This window comes from Eleutherodactylus coqui, chromosome 2 (genome assembly GCF_035609145.1).
Source record: "Eleutherodactylus coqui strain aEleCoq1 chromosome 2, aEleCoq1.hap1, whole genome shotgun sequence".
Lineage (NCBI taxonomy): Eukaryota > Metazoa > Chordata > Amphibia > Anura > Eleutherodactylidae > Eleutherodactylus > Eleutherodactylus coqui.
In genome coordinates this window covers 292,537,997-292,556,603 of record NC_089838.1, presented here as the reverse complement: position 1 = coordinate 292,556,603, position 18,607 = coordinate 292,537,997, and the positions used below count along the sequence as shown (strand labels likewise).

At 48.2% G+C, this 18,607-nt stretch overlaps 1 protein-coding gene across 1 annotated transcript in view; it reads left to right on the top strand.

Annotated features, from left to right (window-relative positions):
• The first annotated feature begins 1,768 nt into the window (after nt 1-1,768).
• The window catches only part of COLGALT1 (collagen beta(1-O)galactosyltransferase 1), a 62,787-nt gene continuing 45,948 nt past the window's right edge, over nt 1,769-18,607 (top strand). Inside the window, exons 1-7 of the mRNA XM_066593227.1 lie at nt 1,769-2,016; nt 7,890-8,000; nt 10,297-10,414; nt 13,807-13,941; nt 14,078-14,282; nt 17,639-17,758; nt 18,176-18,252. Of these exons, the coding sequence (XP_066449324.1) occupies nt 1,811-2,016; nt 7,890-8,000; nt 10,297-10,414; nt 13,807-13,941; nt 14,078-14,282; nt 17,639-17,758; nt 18,176-18,252 (972 nt within the window). The 5' untranslated portion in view covers nt 1,769-1,810. The remainder of the gene's footprint in view (nt 2,017-7,889; nt 8,001-10,296; nt 10,415-13,806; nt 13,942-14,077; nt 14,283-17,638; nt 17,759-18,175; nt 18,253-18,607) is intronic.

Here is an 18,607-nt window from a genome sequence, read left to right as displayed (position 1 = left end):
CTGAAACTAATCCTCAGGAAACCTGCTCACTTTATGCGTCCCGGGAAGCGCCAATCGTAAATGGGCCAGGGTCTCCAATAAAGTGGCCGTTTGGTGTATATTGCCACATAAGAGTCCAGAGATGAATCCAGCCCATACCTGCAGCGCTGAGGAGAGTCCACCTTGCACTGTGCATGCACTGGATTCCAGTGGACTCCTCTGGGAGGTACTTTTTTTTTTTAACTTTAAAGGGGTATTAACTAGGGATGAGCGAACGTGTCCGTTACGGACACATCCGCACCCGGACACCGGCTTTGCCGAACACTGCAGTGTTCGCGCGTAAGTGTCCGGGTGCCGCCGGGGGGCGGGGAGATGCGCGGCGGCGCGGGCGGCAGTAGCGGGGAACAGGGGGGAGCCCTCTCTCTCTCCCTCTCCCCCCCACTCCCCGCCGCACCCCCCCGCGCTGCCACGGCGGCCCCCGAACTTTTTCGCCCGAACACTGAAGTGTTCGCAAAGTTCGGTGTTCGGGCGAAAAAGGGGCGGAGCCGAACGTGTTCGCTCATCTCTAGTATTAACCCTTTAGTGACCAGCCTATTTTCTGTCTAAAGGACTAAGCGTTTTTCATCATTGCACTGCAAGAGCCATAACTGGGTGACAAAGTCGGATGAGGGCTTGTTTTTTTCTTACAATGGGCTGTATGTTTTAATGGCTGCATTTTGGGTTACTTGTAATGTATTGTATAACCTTTATTACATTTTTGGGGGTGTAGATAGAAAAAATGTCCAGAAATTCTGCCATTTTTTGGGGGTTTGTTTTTCCAGTCTTCACCATTCAACTATTTTTACGACGTTCGCTATGAGCAATAGATAACGACTCAATGACAAAATGTCGTTCTGGCCGTACTCATACTTTTCAAAACTTTTTGTTCTTAGGTTTTCATCCATTCAATTTTTTAATCTGGACTTTTTTCTTTCAATTAAAATTTTTTTTAGTGGACTTTAGGGGATTTATACCCAGTCATCGGCTAACATGCTGCAGTTGCTATTAATTGTGGCATGTAAGGAGTTAAACTAGGGGGATCTGAGACTTCTCCGCTAGTTGCGGTTAGAGCAGGAGCCCGGCTGTCCGTTTTCAGCTCAGCCACCGCCTTAAAAAGACGTATATGCAAATGTAAAGCCCCATTAGTGAGTGAAAAGGCGTATTGGTCGCCACTAAGGGGTTAAAGTGAAATGATTAGGAACTCAGATGATCGCGGCAGGGTACAGTATGCGCTATAGTAACAACGTATGTGGCTACTACTACGGCCCTGGCCTTGTTGCATCCCTTATTTTAACGGAGAGCGAGGACTCGTCCGTCCATTCTGTCCTGGCGACTGATGTTCCAACAATAGAAAGCAAGGCGCATAAGTGAGTATTCACGCCATCGTAAATTCTATGGCGTCGTGAATATTCCTAACCCCACAGCACCGCCGTGAATCACACTGCGCCCATTTGTGAATGAGCTCTTTCACAGCTACCACCTCAGCCCGCGCGTTTACTAGATACAATACGGCCGCGAGCCTCCACACAAGTCAATTCATCCAGCTGCTGCTGCGCCTCTACTCGGTGTATTACGGCTTTGAGTTGGCAGTACGCCCATCCCTTTAAGAACTCGCTCGAATGTGACAGCAAGAACGAGCGGCTGAGAATCGGAGGCGAAATATCGGCTTTCTTAAAGGGGTTTTCGCTTTCAACAGCCAATCCCCGTCGTCCGGGTAGCGCTGGCACCGCCTTCCCCTTTAAAGTGCCGCTGAGTTGTAGTCGGAGGGTAGAAAGTAGTTGCGCTCGCCGCTATGTCTCCGCGCTGGCTGCTGCTGCTGGCCGCCCTCTCGGCCTCCGGTGCCGGCTACTTCCCGGAGGAGCGCTACAACCCCGAGTCTCCGCTGCGGCAGCCCACCGTGCTGATCGCCCTGCTGGCCCGGAACACCGAACGGTCCCTACCCGCTGTGCTGGGCGCAGTGGACCGGCTGCGGTACCCCAAGGAGCGGACATCGCTATGGTGAGAGCCTGCTGGGTGACACTGGTGGGCAGTGCCAGTCCTGCCCTGGGCATCCTGCTGCTGGGTGACACTTGCCACTAACACTTTGCCAGTCCTGCCCTAGGCATCCTGCTGCTGGGTGACACTTGTGGGCAGTGCCACTAACTCTATGCCAGTCCTCCCCTGGGCATCCTGCTGCTGGGTGACACTTGCCACTAACACTTTGCCAGTCCTGCCCTAGGCATCCTGCTGCTGGGTGACACTTGTGGGCAGTGCCACTAACTCTATGCCAGTCCTCCCCTGGGCATCCTGCTGCTGGGTAACACTTGCCACTAACACTGTGTCAGTCCTGCCCTGGACATCCTGCCGCTGGGTGACACTGGTGGGCAGTACCACTAACACTGTGCCAGTCCTGCCCTGGATGTCCTGCCGCTGGGTGACACTGGTGGGCAGTACCACTAACACTGTGCCAGTCCTACCCTGGGCATCCTGCTGCTGGGTGTATGCCCACCTTTTTACACATGATGGGCACCGCTGACACATCTTGGAGTGGTCTTGGTCATTCTGTAAAGGATGCCAATTATAAAGTCATGCCCAGCGCATCATGTTTGGCGGTGGTCCTGTCACAGGGTCCACCAGCGATCACAAGGACAGGGGTCCCGCAGGTCCTGCGTACGTGCAGTAGAGGTCGGGCACACTGCCAGTACGTTCCTTTTAGACTGCTTGCTCTTGACGGTTTCCAGAGCTGTTGGAGCAGTGGCGTTTGGCAGCGGCCTCTACCGCAGGGACCTGCTGGGTCTTGTTCTTGGGATCGGGGACCCCTAGCCTGCGGATGGCGTCACAACCCCTTTATATTGTACTCTGCAATAGTTTGGTGCTCGGCCGTATTCACACCGCCAGGGGCAGATTGTGCCCGACATCCTCTGGCGGAACGTGCGTCGGAGGGCACGCAGATGCCACGTCCGGGTGCCGGACAGTAGGAAGGACTCTGCACATTTGTATATTCTAACACGAATGTCCGCCTTGGGCTCGGAGAGATCTCACATGGAATAATTGCCCGTGTGAATACAGCCTAACGCTATGTTTCTATCTGGACAGAGGTGGGCATTGGTGAGCTGGACTGTATTTGTATGATCCTGGATTACATCCTGTATTATACTCCAGAGCTGCACTCCCTGCTCTGCTGGTGCAGTCACTGTACATACATTACTTATCCTGTATTAGACTCCAGAGCTGCACTCCCTGCTCTGCTGGTGCAGTCACTGTACATACATTACTGATCCTGTATTATACTCCAGAGCTGCAATCACTATTCTGCTGGTGGAGTCACTGTGTGCATACATTACTTATCCTGTACTGATCCTGAGTTACATCCTGTATTATACTCCAGAGCTGGACTCGCTGTTCTGCTGGTGGAGGCACTGTGTACATATATTACTGATGCTGAGTTACATCCTGTATTATACTCCAGAGATGCACTCCCTGCTCTGCTGGTGCAGTCACTGTACATACATTACTGATCCTGTATTATACTCCAGAGCTGCACTCACTATTCTGCTGGTGGAGTCTCTGTGTACATGAATTACTGACCCTGTATTATACTCCAGAGCTGCACTCACTATTCTGCTGGTGGAGTCACTGTATACATGCATTACTTATCCTGTACTGATCCTGAGTTACATGCTGTATTATACTCCAGAGCTGCACTCACTATTCTGCTGGTGGAGTCACTGTGTAAATGCATTACTTATCCGGTGTTACATTCTATATTATACTCCAGAGCTGCACTCACTATTCCGATGGTGGAGTCACTGTATATGCATTACTGATCCTGAGTTACATGCTGTATTATACTCCAGAGCTGCACTCACTCTTCTGCTGGTGGAGTCACTGTGTACATATATTATATTACTTATCCTGTAGTGATCCTAAATTATATTCTGTATTATACTCCAGAGCTGCACTCACTATTCTGCTGGTGCAGTCACTGTACATACATTACTGATCCCGAGTTACATCCAGTATTATACTCCAGAGCTGCACTCACTATTCTGCTGGTGCAGTCACTGTACATACGTTACTGATCCCGAGTTACATCCAGTATTATACTCCAGAGCTGCACTCACTATTCTGCTGGTGGAGTCACTGTGTACTTAGATTACGTATCCTGTTCTGATCCTGAGTTACATCCTGTATTATACTCCAGAGCTGGACTCGCTGTTCTGCTGCTGGAGTAAGTGTGTACATAGATTACGTTATGTTCTTTGTACTAACCTGTATTTATACTCCAGAGCTGCACTCATTTTATTGGAGTCACCATCTTCATACATTATATTACTTATCTTGTACTGATCCTGTTTAACATCCTTTTAGCAGTACAGAATAAGTAATGTATGTATACAGTGACTCCACCAGCAGAATAGTGAGTGCAGCTCTGGAGTATAATATAGGATGTAACTCAGGATCAGCACAGGATAAGTAATGTACACAGTAACTCCACCAGCAGAATAGTGAGTGCAGCCCTGGAGTATAATACAGGATAAGTAATGTATGTACACAGTGACTCCACCAGCAGAATAGTGAGTGCAGCTCTGGAGTATATTATAGGATGTAACTCAGAATCAGTACAGGATAAGTAATGTATGTACACAGTGAGTCCACCAGTAGAATAGTGAGTGCAGCTCTGGAGTATAATGCAGGATAAGTAATGAATGTACACAGTGACTCCACATGTTCTGTAGATTAAAGGGTTTCTCCCCGGTTAATGCCATACATCTTCCAGTGCTGACCCTCCGCCTGTCTTGACAGTGGACGTCCCGGCCCCCTAGTCTGCTTGAATCACCCTGCAGTCCCCCTGTAGATGAGGGGCGGTTAGAGAACCTAAGGCACCGCTTATCCCTCTACATCAAAATACTGTGCAGCATGCACTAATGGCCTCTGGCCCGATGTCATTGCGCCCAGCGGGTACCGAACGCCTCTGGCGATGGAGGGGCGCCAATATTTTCTGATGTAAGGGCGCCCACCCACTGGCGTTTGCGATTTCCGTGCGTGAAAAACGCGGCGTTTTCCGCGGCGTTTTCGCGGCTTTTCCGTTAATTTCCATTGACAATCATGGGTGCATTAAGAGAAAAATAAGGACACATATGCAACTGACAGTTCCTATGTGAAAAATCGCAACGGACCAAAAAAAAAAACGCCAGTGGACAGGAACACATGTTATCTCTATGCCTGTGCAGAAAAAACGCAAAACGCAAACGCAGGTAAAAAAAACGCCAGTGGGTGGGCGCCCTTATTTGGAAAAAAAATCCGCAGTAAAGGGCGTTGGGCGACGCGTTGTCAGTAGTTGTGCTGCCGCCGCAGACTTGTCCGAGGCGTAAAGTGGCGGGCGCTAATGTGCTAATTGGGGTGATCTGTGCCAGTCTAATCAGTCTGGAGGCTCCGTGTTGCCCCGTATCGGTGAGTATGACAAGGGTTATTTCATGCTGTGACTAACGAGATCCCCTCCGGGGTCTGAGGACAGAGATTCCTTCTACGTGGTGCCTGCAGCCGCACTGTCAGCCGTGTGATGGATGGCGTGTAACGCAGGTGTGTGCAGACCGCGCACTCCCTCCGGCTGCAGGCGAGCGGAGTTTGTCATTGAGCCGTGTGCAGTGTAGCCGCTCTGGCGAGGCTGGCATCACACGGGTGTAAGCGTATTCACGCTGCGTTTTTGCACGCGTATGTGTGCATTTTATAGTATGTTTTGCGCACACAAAGAAAACACGTTTTTTATTTTCACGATCAAACTACGCGCCAATTATGCAAATGGGAACAAACTCATTGAAATCAATGTTTTCTGTGTACATCCGTGTGAATAAGCCCCACGGCCCATGGTGGTCTGACAATGTACCCCCTGCCTCATCAGCGGCTCCGGCGCCCTCCGCCCCCCTCATACTTTACACTGCAGTTTTGCTTGCTCAGCGGAACGTCTTTGCATATTGTGTGAAATCGGTGTCACTGAGGGGTTAACCGCAGCATGCTGTCACCTGTGAAAGCTGCATTGGAATTCTTAAAGGGCCAGTAACCCTAAATTCAGCAGCTTGCAGAAGATGAGCTGCGGATGGCGCTTCGTTCACAATTGTGCTTGTTCCGTTTAAAGGGAACCTGTCGCCTTGGAAGAACACCATAAAATAAGTTCTGGCGCAGTCCGGGGAGGTAATGGCGGTGTTTATACTCGCCGGCTCCTCACGCCGGTAGAGTCCACGCTTGGTCTGTAAAGTGTGGCTCTCTTCAGACCGCTGCGTGCGCTCTCACATAGACTTCTATGGCGGTTTGCATGCACAGCGGTCTGAAGTCACATTTTCAGGCCATAACTGTGGCGCTCTCCCGAGGGGCCGGTCCTTGTAGGTTCCCATGTAGTCCGTTGGGGCTGAGGTGCGTCTGTTCAGCTCAGTCGCCTCCATTCCAAGTGACTTCCGTTTTTTTCAATTGTTCCTAAAAAAAAAACAAAAAAAAAAAACGAAAGTTGAGCTGAAAGGAAACTTCTGTTTTTCTGTTAGTAATTGGGTGACGGAGCGAGCAGGAAGATTTCTGTTTTTGACGTCTATTTACCCGATCCTCCTTTTTAATGAGCGTATCTCCTCCCCGTACTGCATCCTATAGAATCTACGGGAGAGTGCGGTCTGAAAAGAGTCAGATTTTCCAGCATTGTGCGAGCTACAGAGGGCGATGGGGCGGGATTACAGAGTGGGTGAGTGTTTAAAAAAAAAATCCCCTGGCTCCCTGTCACACCTAACAGGACCGCAACTTAGTTTTTGGCGCTGTGGAGATGTGACCGCTTCCCTCTAAAGTCTGTGATCGTTAAAAAAAAAAAAAAAAAAAAAAATGCAGCAAATGCGCAATTCAGTTTTTTTTTGTTTTTTTTTACCGTATGTTGCCAGGCGATGGTGGGGGAAATAAAGTGCCAATAATTAAGTTTCCTTGCGTTAGGTTTTTCACGCGCAATTTAAAAAAAAAAAAAAAAAAAAAAAAGACTATGGATATATGGACACAAATAACTGCCCGATGCGGCAAAAACTACTTTTTTCACGGACCAAAATTGCATATGCCCGTGTGAGCCCGGCCTTCGGATGAGGTAAAGGAGTAATCATGGCGGCAGCTATATTACCTGGGCTCCCCAGCAGTCAGTGGCTGATAACACAGAACAATGGCCTGTAGTGTACTGCGCAGCTAGATGAGGGGATGCAGACCGAAGATTATATAGTAGGGTCTGCAATTATAGAGCCGTTCACAGAGGCCATCTTGTAGATAAACCTGTCATAATGAGGTGCGGGGATGGCGGCGCCTGCGGATGGCGCTCTGCCGATCTCTTGTTCGCAACCTCCTACAAATATCAATAGTAGACGGTGCGCTGTGGGGTGAGATAACATTCCAGTGGGGTTTAAAGGGGTAGTCCAAGTTTAAAGTGCCGCTCTTGTACACGGGCTGCGTCGGGTATCGCAGCGCTCTTGTACACGGGCTGCGTCGGGTATTGCAGCGCTCTTGTACACGGGCTGCGTCGGGTATTGCAGCGCTCTTGTACACGGGCTGCGTCGGGTATTGCAGCGCTCTTGTACACGGGCTGCGTCGGGTATTGCAGCGCTCTTGTACACGGGCTGCGTCGGGTATTGCAGCGCTCTTGTACACGGGCTGCGTCGGGTATTGCAGCGCTCTTGTACACGGGCTGCGTCGGGTATTGCATCTAGTATTGCAGCATTCACTTGAATACTGCAATACCCGATGCCCGTGAACAAGAGTGGCGCCGTTTCTGGATAGGAAGCAGACCTTGTATCTAATCCCGGACCATCTTTAGGGGCCGCATGACACATGTGCCGGTACTGATATGGCGGCACTAATTCCTGCCTCTTCCCTTACAGGGTGGCCACGGATCACAACTTGGACAACACCACCGGTATTCTCCGGGAATGGCTGATTAACGTCCAGAGCCAGTACCACCACGTGGAGTGGAGGCCGCAGGAGCATCCCAGGTAAGGGGCGCCCACTAAGGGGTTGTTGGGTCTCGTCATACTTTATGGGGTTTTATGCAAATAAGAATTAAAGGGGATGTTTAGGTAGTCCCTGGGATTAATGCCAACAAGTTTTACTCCCTAGACAACGTTTGTTACGCCGCTTTAAGAGTGCATTCACACGTAGCAGACGGGGTGCGGGTTCTGGAATGGATTTGTTGCAGAAAATCTGCCCCCTTAATACGTGTCACTTCTTCCTAATGTTCAAGATCTGTGCGTGCCGTGAGTGGATGGGGGCTGTGCTTGCCGAATATTTGTCACAGTTCTGGGTTTGATACACTTTCCCTGCACTGATACTTTGTAACAAACTGTCAGAAGACAGATCTGTGTTTGCCTAGACTGGATACAATTGTAACAAACCTTCAGCTGTGAGAAGTATTAGGCCTGTAGAGGTGGAAGGTAAGAATGTAATTTAAAGGGGTTTTCCAGGTAATACTACTGACGAGCTATCATCAGAATAGGTCATTAATAGTTAATTGGCCGGGCCCGCTACTCAGGATCCCAGCTGATTGGTGCCCCCTTCCTCAACCCCCGCCACCCCACCCATCAGCATGCAAAACACAGGGGTACAGAGTGGAATAGACGCTGCTGTTCTGACCCTGTGTAGTGGCCAGCACTTGTAACTGCAGGTGCAGCTCGCATTGATTTCCATGGGACCCCAGCTTGCAGTTACAAGCATCGGCCACTACATAGAGGTTGTAGCACTAGCTACCGCTCCGTACCCTGTGTGCGGTGCTGATTGGCCAGGGATTCTGAGCGACAGACCCTAGCCGATCAACTCTTGATAACCTATCCTGAAGATCATCATCAATGGTACCACTGGGTCAAAATCACTGACACTGCGGTTTTTGATGCAGAAGCAGTGCAGATCTGCAGAATTTCCACTCCGTGTGAACGCACTCGAGAAGGTTTGTTCTTCTGATGCATTGATGGGTGTGAGTCCTCAGCTGGTGTGCCCGCTGCTGACCTCTAGGCCTACGTGTTCCCCATCAGCTCCTGCTGGCTCTGCATAGTCTGTTCATTCTAGTTCACAGAAAGGAAGGGAAAAGATGATGTAATCATTCCTCTCCATCTTCTAACCCCTAAGATGCTGCGGCCAGCGCTCCCCGCAGGATCTAATCAGTTTTGAAGGAAAAAGTTGCCCCCCCCCCATCCTTTATACAACTCTATATATATATATATATATATATATATATATATAATTTTTTTTAAAGACACAGCTGATATCACCACACTCCTAGCACCCCTGCACACTAGCGTTGTTCACGTGATTTCGCTAATATATATATATTTTTTTTACGCGAATGTCAAAAGGGCTTTCTAATGTTAAAAACACATTGCAACAAAAAACCGCAAATCATAAATCAGAAGTCCCTATTGACTTTCGCGTAAAAAAACAAAAATGCGTATGGAAAACACTAGTATGCAGGGGCCCTTAGGCCGGGTCCACATGGGGCTGATTTCCAGCGGAATGTCCACAATGGGCATTCCACTGCAGATCAGCCGTGGAAAGCCTGCCCAAATGCAGCGGCTTTGAATTCCGCGCCACAAGTCAATTTCCGCATGGGTTTTGTGCGGTTATTTCCGCAGCTTGTTGATGTGATTTTCAAAATCTCATCCCCTTTGCTGCTGCTGTAAATGCTGCAGAATTTCCGTGTGGAGGTCTGCATGGAAATTCCGCGACAATCCCGCTCCGTGTGAACCAGCCTTACCAACCCACGTGATAAAGCGACATTGTTTATCCAGCGCAGTAAATTCTACGCAGAAAAGACAAAACGCCAAAATAGCTGTTTTTCTGTTCCTCTCACTTCCCTGGAACAGGAATAAAGTCATCAAAAAGTTGTTGATATCTGCAAATGGTGCCAATAAAAATAACGTGTCCTGCAAAAAAACCAACCAATCCGATAACGATGACTGATTCTGAGGAAGGGTCATCAATAAAAGGAGCCTGAAAAACCCCTTTAAGAGGTGAAACCAGAGATGCTTATCTGGGTTAGAATGGCATGGCTGCTTGAAAGTGGCATCTCTTCGTGACCACATGGTATTGTGTGCGCCCATCAACAGGCAGCGCCACCAGCATTTGCAGACTGATCAGTTTCCTGTGGGAACCAGCGTGATGCCCCTCTGCTGCCACAGGATGCCCCCTGACAAGATGGCCTCTGCTGCGACTGCACGTCCAGTTGGGAGTCTTCATGCGTTTCCTCTGTTCTCACTAATCTCTCTCCTCCTCCGCCCTAATTATAATTTTTTTTTCCAGATGGTTCCAGGATGAAGAAGGCCCTAAACACTGGTCGCACGCCCGTTACGAGTATGTCATGAAGCTGCGCCAGGCCGCTTTAACTTCTGCGCGGGAAATGTGGGCGGACTACATATTTGTAAGTAGGGACTTTTGCGCTGTGTCTTCATGGGAAAGATCACATCAGGAAGGACCTATAAGATGCGTGGATATCTTACATATTACACGTCTAGGATATATAATATATCTGCCGATCCTGTGCATGTATCGTGTATTGCACGCCGCGGGCAGAGGGATGTATTACAGGTTAAATGCATTTATGTGCAGCAGAGACCCCTAGTGGCTGAATAAAATATTACAGTATTCCTGAATGCCTATTCCGACGATCTAGGCTACGAATGACTGCCTGAAAGTCGATGGTCCCACCTCTGGCACAACGGGAGAAGAGGGTTCCACGCGCCACCAGAAACAGCTGGCAGAGAGAGTGGTAGAGGAAGGAGCCAGGCACGTTCACTGCGCTCTCGTGTTAGACCTCCTGTCCACGGGCGATATTTCACTGCGTTACCTGCGGCAATAATCTGCACGCGCGTAACGCAATGACCGCTTTCCATAGGATTACTATAGAAAGCACAGCCTGATTTACACAAGCGGAAAATCGCGGCAATTTTCTGCTCAGAAAGTCATTGCGGCATGCCGCAATGATTTTTATATCATAACGTGGGTTCATCACGGAAAATCGAGGTGACCTAATGCTGCCCTGCGGCGGCATATCGCAACGCCTGTGGACAGCCGGCCTTATGGAGATACCTGAGCCCTCTGTAAGGAGGAGTACATGCAGAACAGCTATATTCTATTCAGCCCCCCCCTTGTGGGCACTACCCATGTGAGCAGTGTGTGCCGCTGCAGCCGTGGCCCCAGAGGACAACTTTAAGAGCATTGCCAACATTTAAGCTGTGGATAGGGAAGAAGTTTCTGATCGGGGGGGGGTTACCCCCAATATGAATGAAGCTCTGGCTGCCTGTGCCCACTGTAGCTCCATTCATCTGTGACTGCGGTAGGGCGCCAATTGCTGCACTCCGCTTCCTTGTGACAGCCCCGTGGATGAGTGGAGCGCCCATATGAACGCTCTGCTACTCCACGGATACAGGGGACCTCTGTCAGTGGGGGTCCCAGCAGTTGGACTCCTCCCATCAGAAAGTTCTTCCAGAAGTTTAAAGTTCAGGACAACTTTTTTTTTTTTTTTTAAGGTTTTCTTCCTTAGTGGACAAATTGGGTGGGTTGGGGTGTAAGAGCTCTTAATGATGTCTTACTAGTGATTCACCAGACCCACTTCTCTATCCAACCCTTGTGCAGGACCCTTTTGCCCACTAGAGGGCCGTGCTGTATAGCATTGTGCCGCTGAGCCTCCTCTGCAGTAGTGTGTTTGCCTGCAGACAGTCAGTCCTTTCCGGACGGCCCCTGTGATCGCAGCGCTCGTTGTCTGTAGAGCCGGTGACCACATCCATATGATACAGTCGACAGACCGGTAACATATGAAGTAGACATAAGACGGCGCCGGATCTCGCCGCTTCCTTGCAGCTGTCGCGTTACATAGTTCCCCACTTAGTGGATGGATCTGTGCGGCGAGCTTTTAATAGAAAGCATCCGGTATTTCCTAGAACGGGGTTTAGTTACAATATGTCTCTTCCCCACTCACACCTAATGCTGCATTTAAACTTCTGATGGCCATATGCTTTGCTTTTGGCGCGGAGCCCGCCACATCTCCCAGCTGCTGCGCTGATAGGGTAGTGCCTGCGCCGTGCTGCATTGTGGGAGATCTCATGGATGCGCCTCGCACTGTTAACTACTTGAGCAAACTCCACTGAGCTGGAAGTGTATGTTTTATTTTTTTGTTCAGTGCTGATGGATTCCAGTCGGTGGGCATCAGCATGTTGAGTGCAGCTCTGGATGTGAATGGAGTGTGAGACCTGATGCAACTGGGTCAGTAATGGATAAGAAAGCAGAGTTGCTCAGCTGATAAGATACTCTTTAAAACCTAGTTGTCCAGAGTTTTCTAAAAGTTTTCCCAGGTCTTCGCTGCTGCTTGCCCCTGTTTTGGGTTTTATCAATTCAGTTTTTCCTATTTTTCTGCTGCCCTGCTGTTTGCGATCCACTTACAGGTGGGGGGTGTCCTATGCAGCATTTGTACTGTATGGAACCTCCACTCCCACACTTCCCATTCTGCCCTGTATAGTCCTGCTCCAATCAGCTGCAAGATAACATCTGGATGCCTGGCCCCTACTGCATGTAGTAACTAGCCGTGTCCACGTGTCCCTGTTACTAGAGAAGCCAAATGCCTAATGACAAGCAGGGGATTGCAAAGGTGCCCCCAATTTCAAACTTGATTTTACGTCTCTATGGCTAAGGGAATTCTCTGCCCTAAGAGTGCATTGATACGTAGCAGAGGTTGGTTTTGATGCAGATTTCAGTAGAAGGGGTAAAGTGTGCCGCAGGTCCCTGTCAAAATCTGCACCAAATCTGCTGTGTGTGAACGCTCCCTAATAGAGTATTTGGGATTGGGTTGTCCTAAATCAAACAAGTTTTGGCCTTGTAATATTTTTGACGATTGCTTGATTCCTGTGTCTGTGGTCACTAGGTGGCGCACTTCTAGATGTTGGGCAGTGCTGCCTGTTTTCGTTGTTGGCCCATGTTCATACCGTGGATTTTTAAGAGAATCCGCGACCCTCCCGATTTCTGCCACAGACTAGCAGTATGATATGATGCAGCGTAGCGCCATTTGATGGGGCTGACCGGTGTAGCGCACAGCCAAGGCTCTGCATGGGGACTGAGACCTGCATTACACCTCCTCATGGAAAGCGTTCCACGCTGACTTCATGGCAACATGAACTTCCTGCTGAAATCGAATTTCCTCATTGAATGTGCACCAAATCCATGTGAAAATTCCGTCATGTGAACAAACACTTAAAGCGCCCCTCCGATTTCCGGACCGAATTCTGTACCAGGACCAGAGGATGGAGGGGATATATAATACCTTCAGAAGATCTTCTCGGCCATCCTTCCCTTCTGTCCGTTTTTGGGTGGCGTTTTCATGTAGCCATGATGACCACTGACATTTTTGCTAACTACACTGCTCTGTGATTGGCCAGCACTGATCACGTGAGCAGTGCTGGCCAATCAGAGTGTGTATATTGAATTGGTAGTCCTAACCCTTCCAATGCACGATGTGTGCTTAGATGGTCTAAAGATGGGCATCGGACATCTAAACCGTTCTCAAACTGTTACTGGAACAGAGAGACGGCCAAGACAGGAGATATAACCCCTCTACTCTTCAGTCCCATGGAAGAATTCTGTCCCAAAATTTGGAGGGTTCTTTTTAAGGGGGTTGGAGAGAAACGTGCCCAATCAAGTCTGGGTCCAGCAGGGTTGGCACGTCCACTGCTGGCCTAGTCCTGCCACCGGGTTGTGTGGCATGGTTTCTACAGTAGATCATCTTGGAGAACATGACCTTTTAAATACGGTCTTTCCCTACAGTTTTTAGACGCAGACAACCTGCTGACCAACCCAGACACCCTGAGTCTGCTGATTGCGGAGAATAAGACGGTAGTTGCCCCCATGTTGGAATCCCGAGCGGCGTACTCCAACTTCTGGTGTGGGATGACCACTCAGGTAAGGACCTGCTGCCAGTAACGTGATGCACACATGTCTAGGCCACCACCTTGGATGAGCATAGTAGCAAACGGACATTTCACAGATTGGCATCTCCTTACATAAAGTTAACTGTGTCTTCTGTAATCCTACACAGGGTTATTACCGCCGTACGCCGGCCTACATGCCAATTCGGCGCAGGGAACGTCGTGGTTGCTTTGCAGTACCCATGGTTCACTCAACGTTTCTAATCGACCTCCGGAAGGAGGCAAGTCAATATATAAACTTCTATCCACCTCACGAGGACTACACCTGGGCATTCGATGACATCATAGTCTTCGCATTCTCCTGTCGCCAAGCTGGTGAGTTCATATAATGACTCTTGGAGATCTAGATGGTGGTGGGAGTGATGTGGTCAAGCAGAAGCCTTTGGATATGTAGGGTGGAGTCGTAGCTTGGGTAAAACTGGAGACCATATTGGATGTATCTAGTAGTAGCGTCCTTGAGATCTCAGCATTAGACCTTAGGGGTTATCCACCTCGTTAACTCATTCTTTACATAAGAACCCGCTGGTGATGAAAGTCCAGCAGCTGAAACCCTGGAAGATGGCGGGGAAGTTGTGATGGCTCTACTCTTCTCCTACAGAGGCTCAATTTGGGAAACCCTTTTCGATACTTGCCTCCTTATATCTGCTCTATTGGGGCAGAGCTATGATCAAGTTTACCCTCAGTGACTCTAATGAGAGAATAGGCTAGTCAAAAACCCCCTTTCTGTCTCGTTACTGCCACACTCTGCGTCTGTCTTTCTCCATTCTATACACTGCAGCTCTGCTTGCTCATATTGGCTGCTGAGCATACACTATCATACCAAAAGTAATTGGATACTCAAGCAAGAATCACATGTCTTATTTATTTATCTATGTTAATACTTAGTGGGTCTTCTTTGGCCCTGATGATATAGGATACTCTGTGGCATACTTTCTACTAATGTCTGATACACTTCAGTTGGTATTTCCCTCCATTCATCCTGCAAACATCTGGCAAGTTCTCTCAAAGAAAATAGATCAGCCCATTTACAATGATGCAAGAAGTGTCCTCACTAGACAGGTGATGAATTGCGCTACTTCAAATCAGATGGATGTACCTGAGTGTGGAGGAGCCTGGGGAACGCCTTCTGCCCAAGTGTGTTGTGCCAACAGTTAAGTACAGCAGAGGTTCTGTTATGGTCTGGGGATGGTTTACGTGGCATGGTCTCAGTCTCTTGATTTGAAGTGACAAGAACCACAAAAACAGAGGTGTAACTGACATTCTAGACAACAATGTGCTGGCAATACTCTGGGAATGGCCGGCCATACTTTCAGCAAGACAACGCACTTGTCACACATCCAACACCGTTTTTCATTGGTTTGAGGATATGGATGTTTCACAATTGGACTGGCTGCACAGAGTCCCAGCCTGAACCCTACTGAATGTCTTTGGGACGGACTGGAATGTTGGGTCAGGAAATATAAACAGCAGCCATCTTCTTTGAGAGAACTCGCCAGACATTCGCAGGATGCATGGAGGGAAATACACATCAGATAATAACAAACATTAGTAGAAAGTATGCCACGGAGAGTATCTGATTTCATTAGGGCCAAAGAGACGCCGGTAAGTATTACCATATCTACACTACCGTTCAAAAGTTTGGGGTCACCCAAACAATTTTGTGTTTTCCATGAAAAGTCACACTTATTCACCACCATGCGTTGTGAAATGAATAGAAAATAGAGTCAAGACATTGACAAGGTTAGAAATAATGATTTGTATTTGAAATAACATTGTTTTTACATCAAACTTTGCTTTCGTCAAAGAATCCTCCTTTTGCAGCAATTACAGCATTGCACACCTTTGACATTCTAGCTGTTAATTTGCTGAGGTAAGCTTGTGAAATTGCACCCCACGCTTCTAGAAGCATCTCCCACAAGTTGGATTGGTTGGATGGGCACTTCTGGTGTACCATACGGTCAAGCTGCTCCCACAACAGCTCAATGGGGTTCAGATCTGGTGACTGCGCTGGCCACTCCATTACCGATAGAATACCAGCTGCCTGCTTCTGCTGTAAATAGTTCTTGCACAATTTGGAGGTGTGTTTAGGGTCATTGTCCTGTTGTAGGATGAAATTGGTTCCAATCAAGCGCTGTCCACTGGGTATGGCATGGCGTTGCAAAATGGAGTGATAGCCTTCCTTATTCAGAATCCCTTTTACCCTGTACAAATCTCCCACCTTACCAGCACCAAAGCAACCCCAGACCATCGCATTACCTCCACCATGCTTAACAGATGGCGTCAGGCATTCTTCCAGCATCTTTTCATTTGTTCTGCGTCTCACAAACGTTCTTCTTTGTGATCCAAACACCTCAAACTTGGATTCATCCGTCCACAACACTTTTTTCCAGTCTTCCTCTGTCCAATGTCTGTGTTCTTTTGCCCATCTTAATCTTTTTCTTTTATTGGCCAGTCTCAGATATGGCTTTTTCTTTGCCACTCTGCCCTGAAGCCCCAAATCCTGCAGCCGCCTCTTCACTGTAGATGTTGACACTGGTGTTTTGCGGGTACTATTTAATGAAGATGCCAGTTGGGTACCTGTGAGGCGTCTGTTTCTCAAACTAGAGACTCTAATGTGCTTATCTTCTTGCTTAGTTGTGCAACGCGGCCTCCCACTTCTTTTTCTACTCTGGTTAGAGCCTGTTTGTGCTGTCCTCTGAAGGGAGTAGTACACACCGTTGTAGGAAATCTTCAATTTCTTAGCAATTTCTCGCATGGAATAGCCTTCATTTCTAAGAACAAGAATAGACTGTCGAGTTTCAGATGAAAGTTCTCTTTTTCTGGCCATTTTGAGCGTTTAATTGACCCCACAAATGTGATGCTCCAGAAACTCAATCTGCTCACAGGAAGGTCAGTTTTGTAGCTTCTGTAACGAGCTAGACTGTTTTCAGATGTGTGAACATGATTGCACAAGGGTTTTCTAATCATCAATTAGCCTTCTGAGCCAATGAGCAAACACATTGTACCATTAGAACACTGGAGTGATAGTTGCTGGAAATGGGCCTCTATTCACCTTTGTAGATTTTGCACAAAAAAACAGGTATTTGCAGCTAGAATAGTCATTTACCACATTAGCAATGTATAGAGTGCATTTGTTTAAAGTTAGGACTAGTTTAAAGTTATCTTCATTGAAAAGTACAGTGCTTTTCCTTCAAAAATAAGGACATTTCAATGTGACCCCAAACTTTTGAACGGTAGTGTATATAAATGCTACTTTTGAGTCTTCTCCAGGTTTCCAATTACTTTCAGTAGCATAGTGTAAGCACCAGCTCATCAAAAAGTCAGTGCACAGCGAGGGGATGACAATAAACTAAAGACCTATTTATGATCCGCGTTCCTTTCATGGTTAGGCCACTCTCACACATCCTGCGGTAATCGCGGTATAACTCTCCCATTGATTTCAATGGGGCCTCACAGACGTTTGCTTAATTTTTCGAGTGCTGTCTGCTCTATTTTTCCGGGTTTAGCGCACCTCCTCACCCATCACAATGATGGGGTGCACTAAAACCCACGAAAATAAAATTGCGGCAAACGCCACAATCAAAACTGCAGTGTTTTGCCTAGCTCATGTCTGAGAGCGGCCTAAAGATATAACAGCCACCTGCCCAACCGTTCCTTGTTTTTCTCCCCAGATGTCCAGATGTTCATATGCAATAAAGTAGCATACGGTAACCTGCCAGTCCCTCTGCGGGCGCATAGCACCTTGCTGGACGAGGCTGACAACTTCCTGCACACCAAGCTGGAGGTGATGGGTGAGTATCGGTAGAAGGTGATGGCAGGAGACGAGCCAGAAGACTATTCTACTATTGAAGTGAATGAAACGGAGCTGCAATACCGCACACAACCTGTGGACACTTGTGGCAGTGGTGTTGGAAAGAACGGCCACGGTTTTTCTAATTCTATACAACCCCTTCCTACAAGCCAATAGTTCCCAAGTTGGGTTCCTCAAGGCTGTCTGGGACGGCGTCGGAGGTTTTGTGATGCCGCACCCTTAGAAAACTTCCTGCTGAATGTGTGTGGCTTTTGCTTATTGCAAGACTCCTCAGACACAACTTTCTGTTGACCGATTCGAACCCTCAGGATTTCCCTGACCTTGTAGACGACGGTTGTCTGCATGTTATATTCTTTATCCCACATATGTAACTCCGTTGGTTGTGTTCTGTCTACAGTGAAGGGTCCTCCGGTTGAAGCATCAATTTTCCTGTCTGTTCCGCCAAAAGTCCCGGACAAGCTGTCGCTGGATGAGGTGAGTGGACAACATACGATTGTGTCTGCCTCAATGTATCTGTCTTGGTTTTGTTCTTTGTCCAGATTTTAATGGAGGCCATCAAAGCCTTCGGTAAGTGTGAAATGGGCAGATAGTTGGGCAGAGGGGCTTTATCATACAGGATCGAGCCTGCTTGTACTGGTAGAGACCACCTACATAGTATGTAAGGCAGAAAAGTCCATCTAGTTCAGCCTATTGCCCTTTGATGTTGATCCAAAAGAAGGCAATAAAACCCAATAAGGTAGAAGCTAATTTGGCCCGTTTTTAAGGGAAAAAATTCTTTCCCAACTCCATTCTGGTAATTAGAATAATCCCTGGATCACTGACCCTTCTG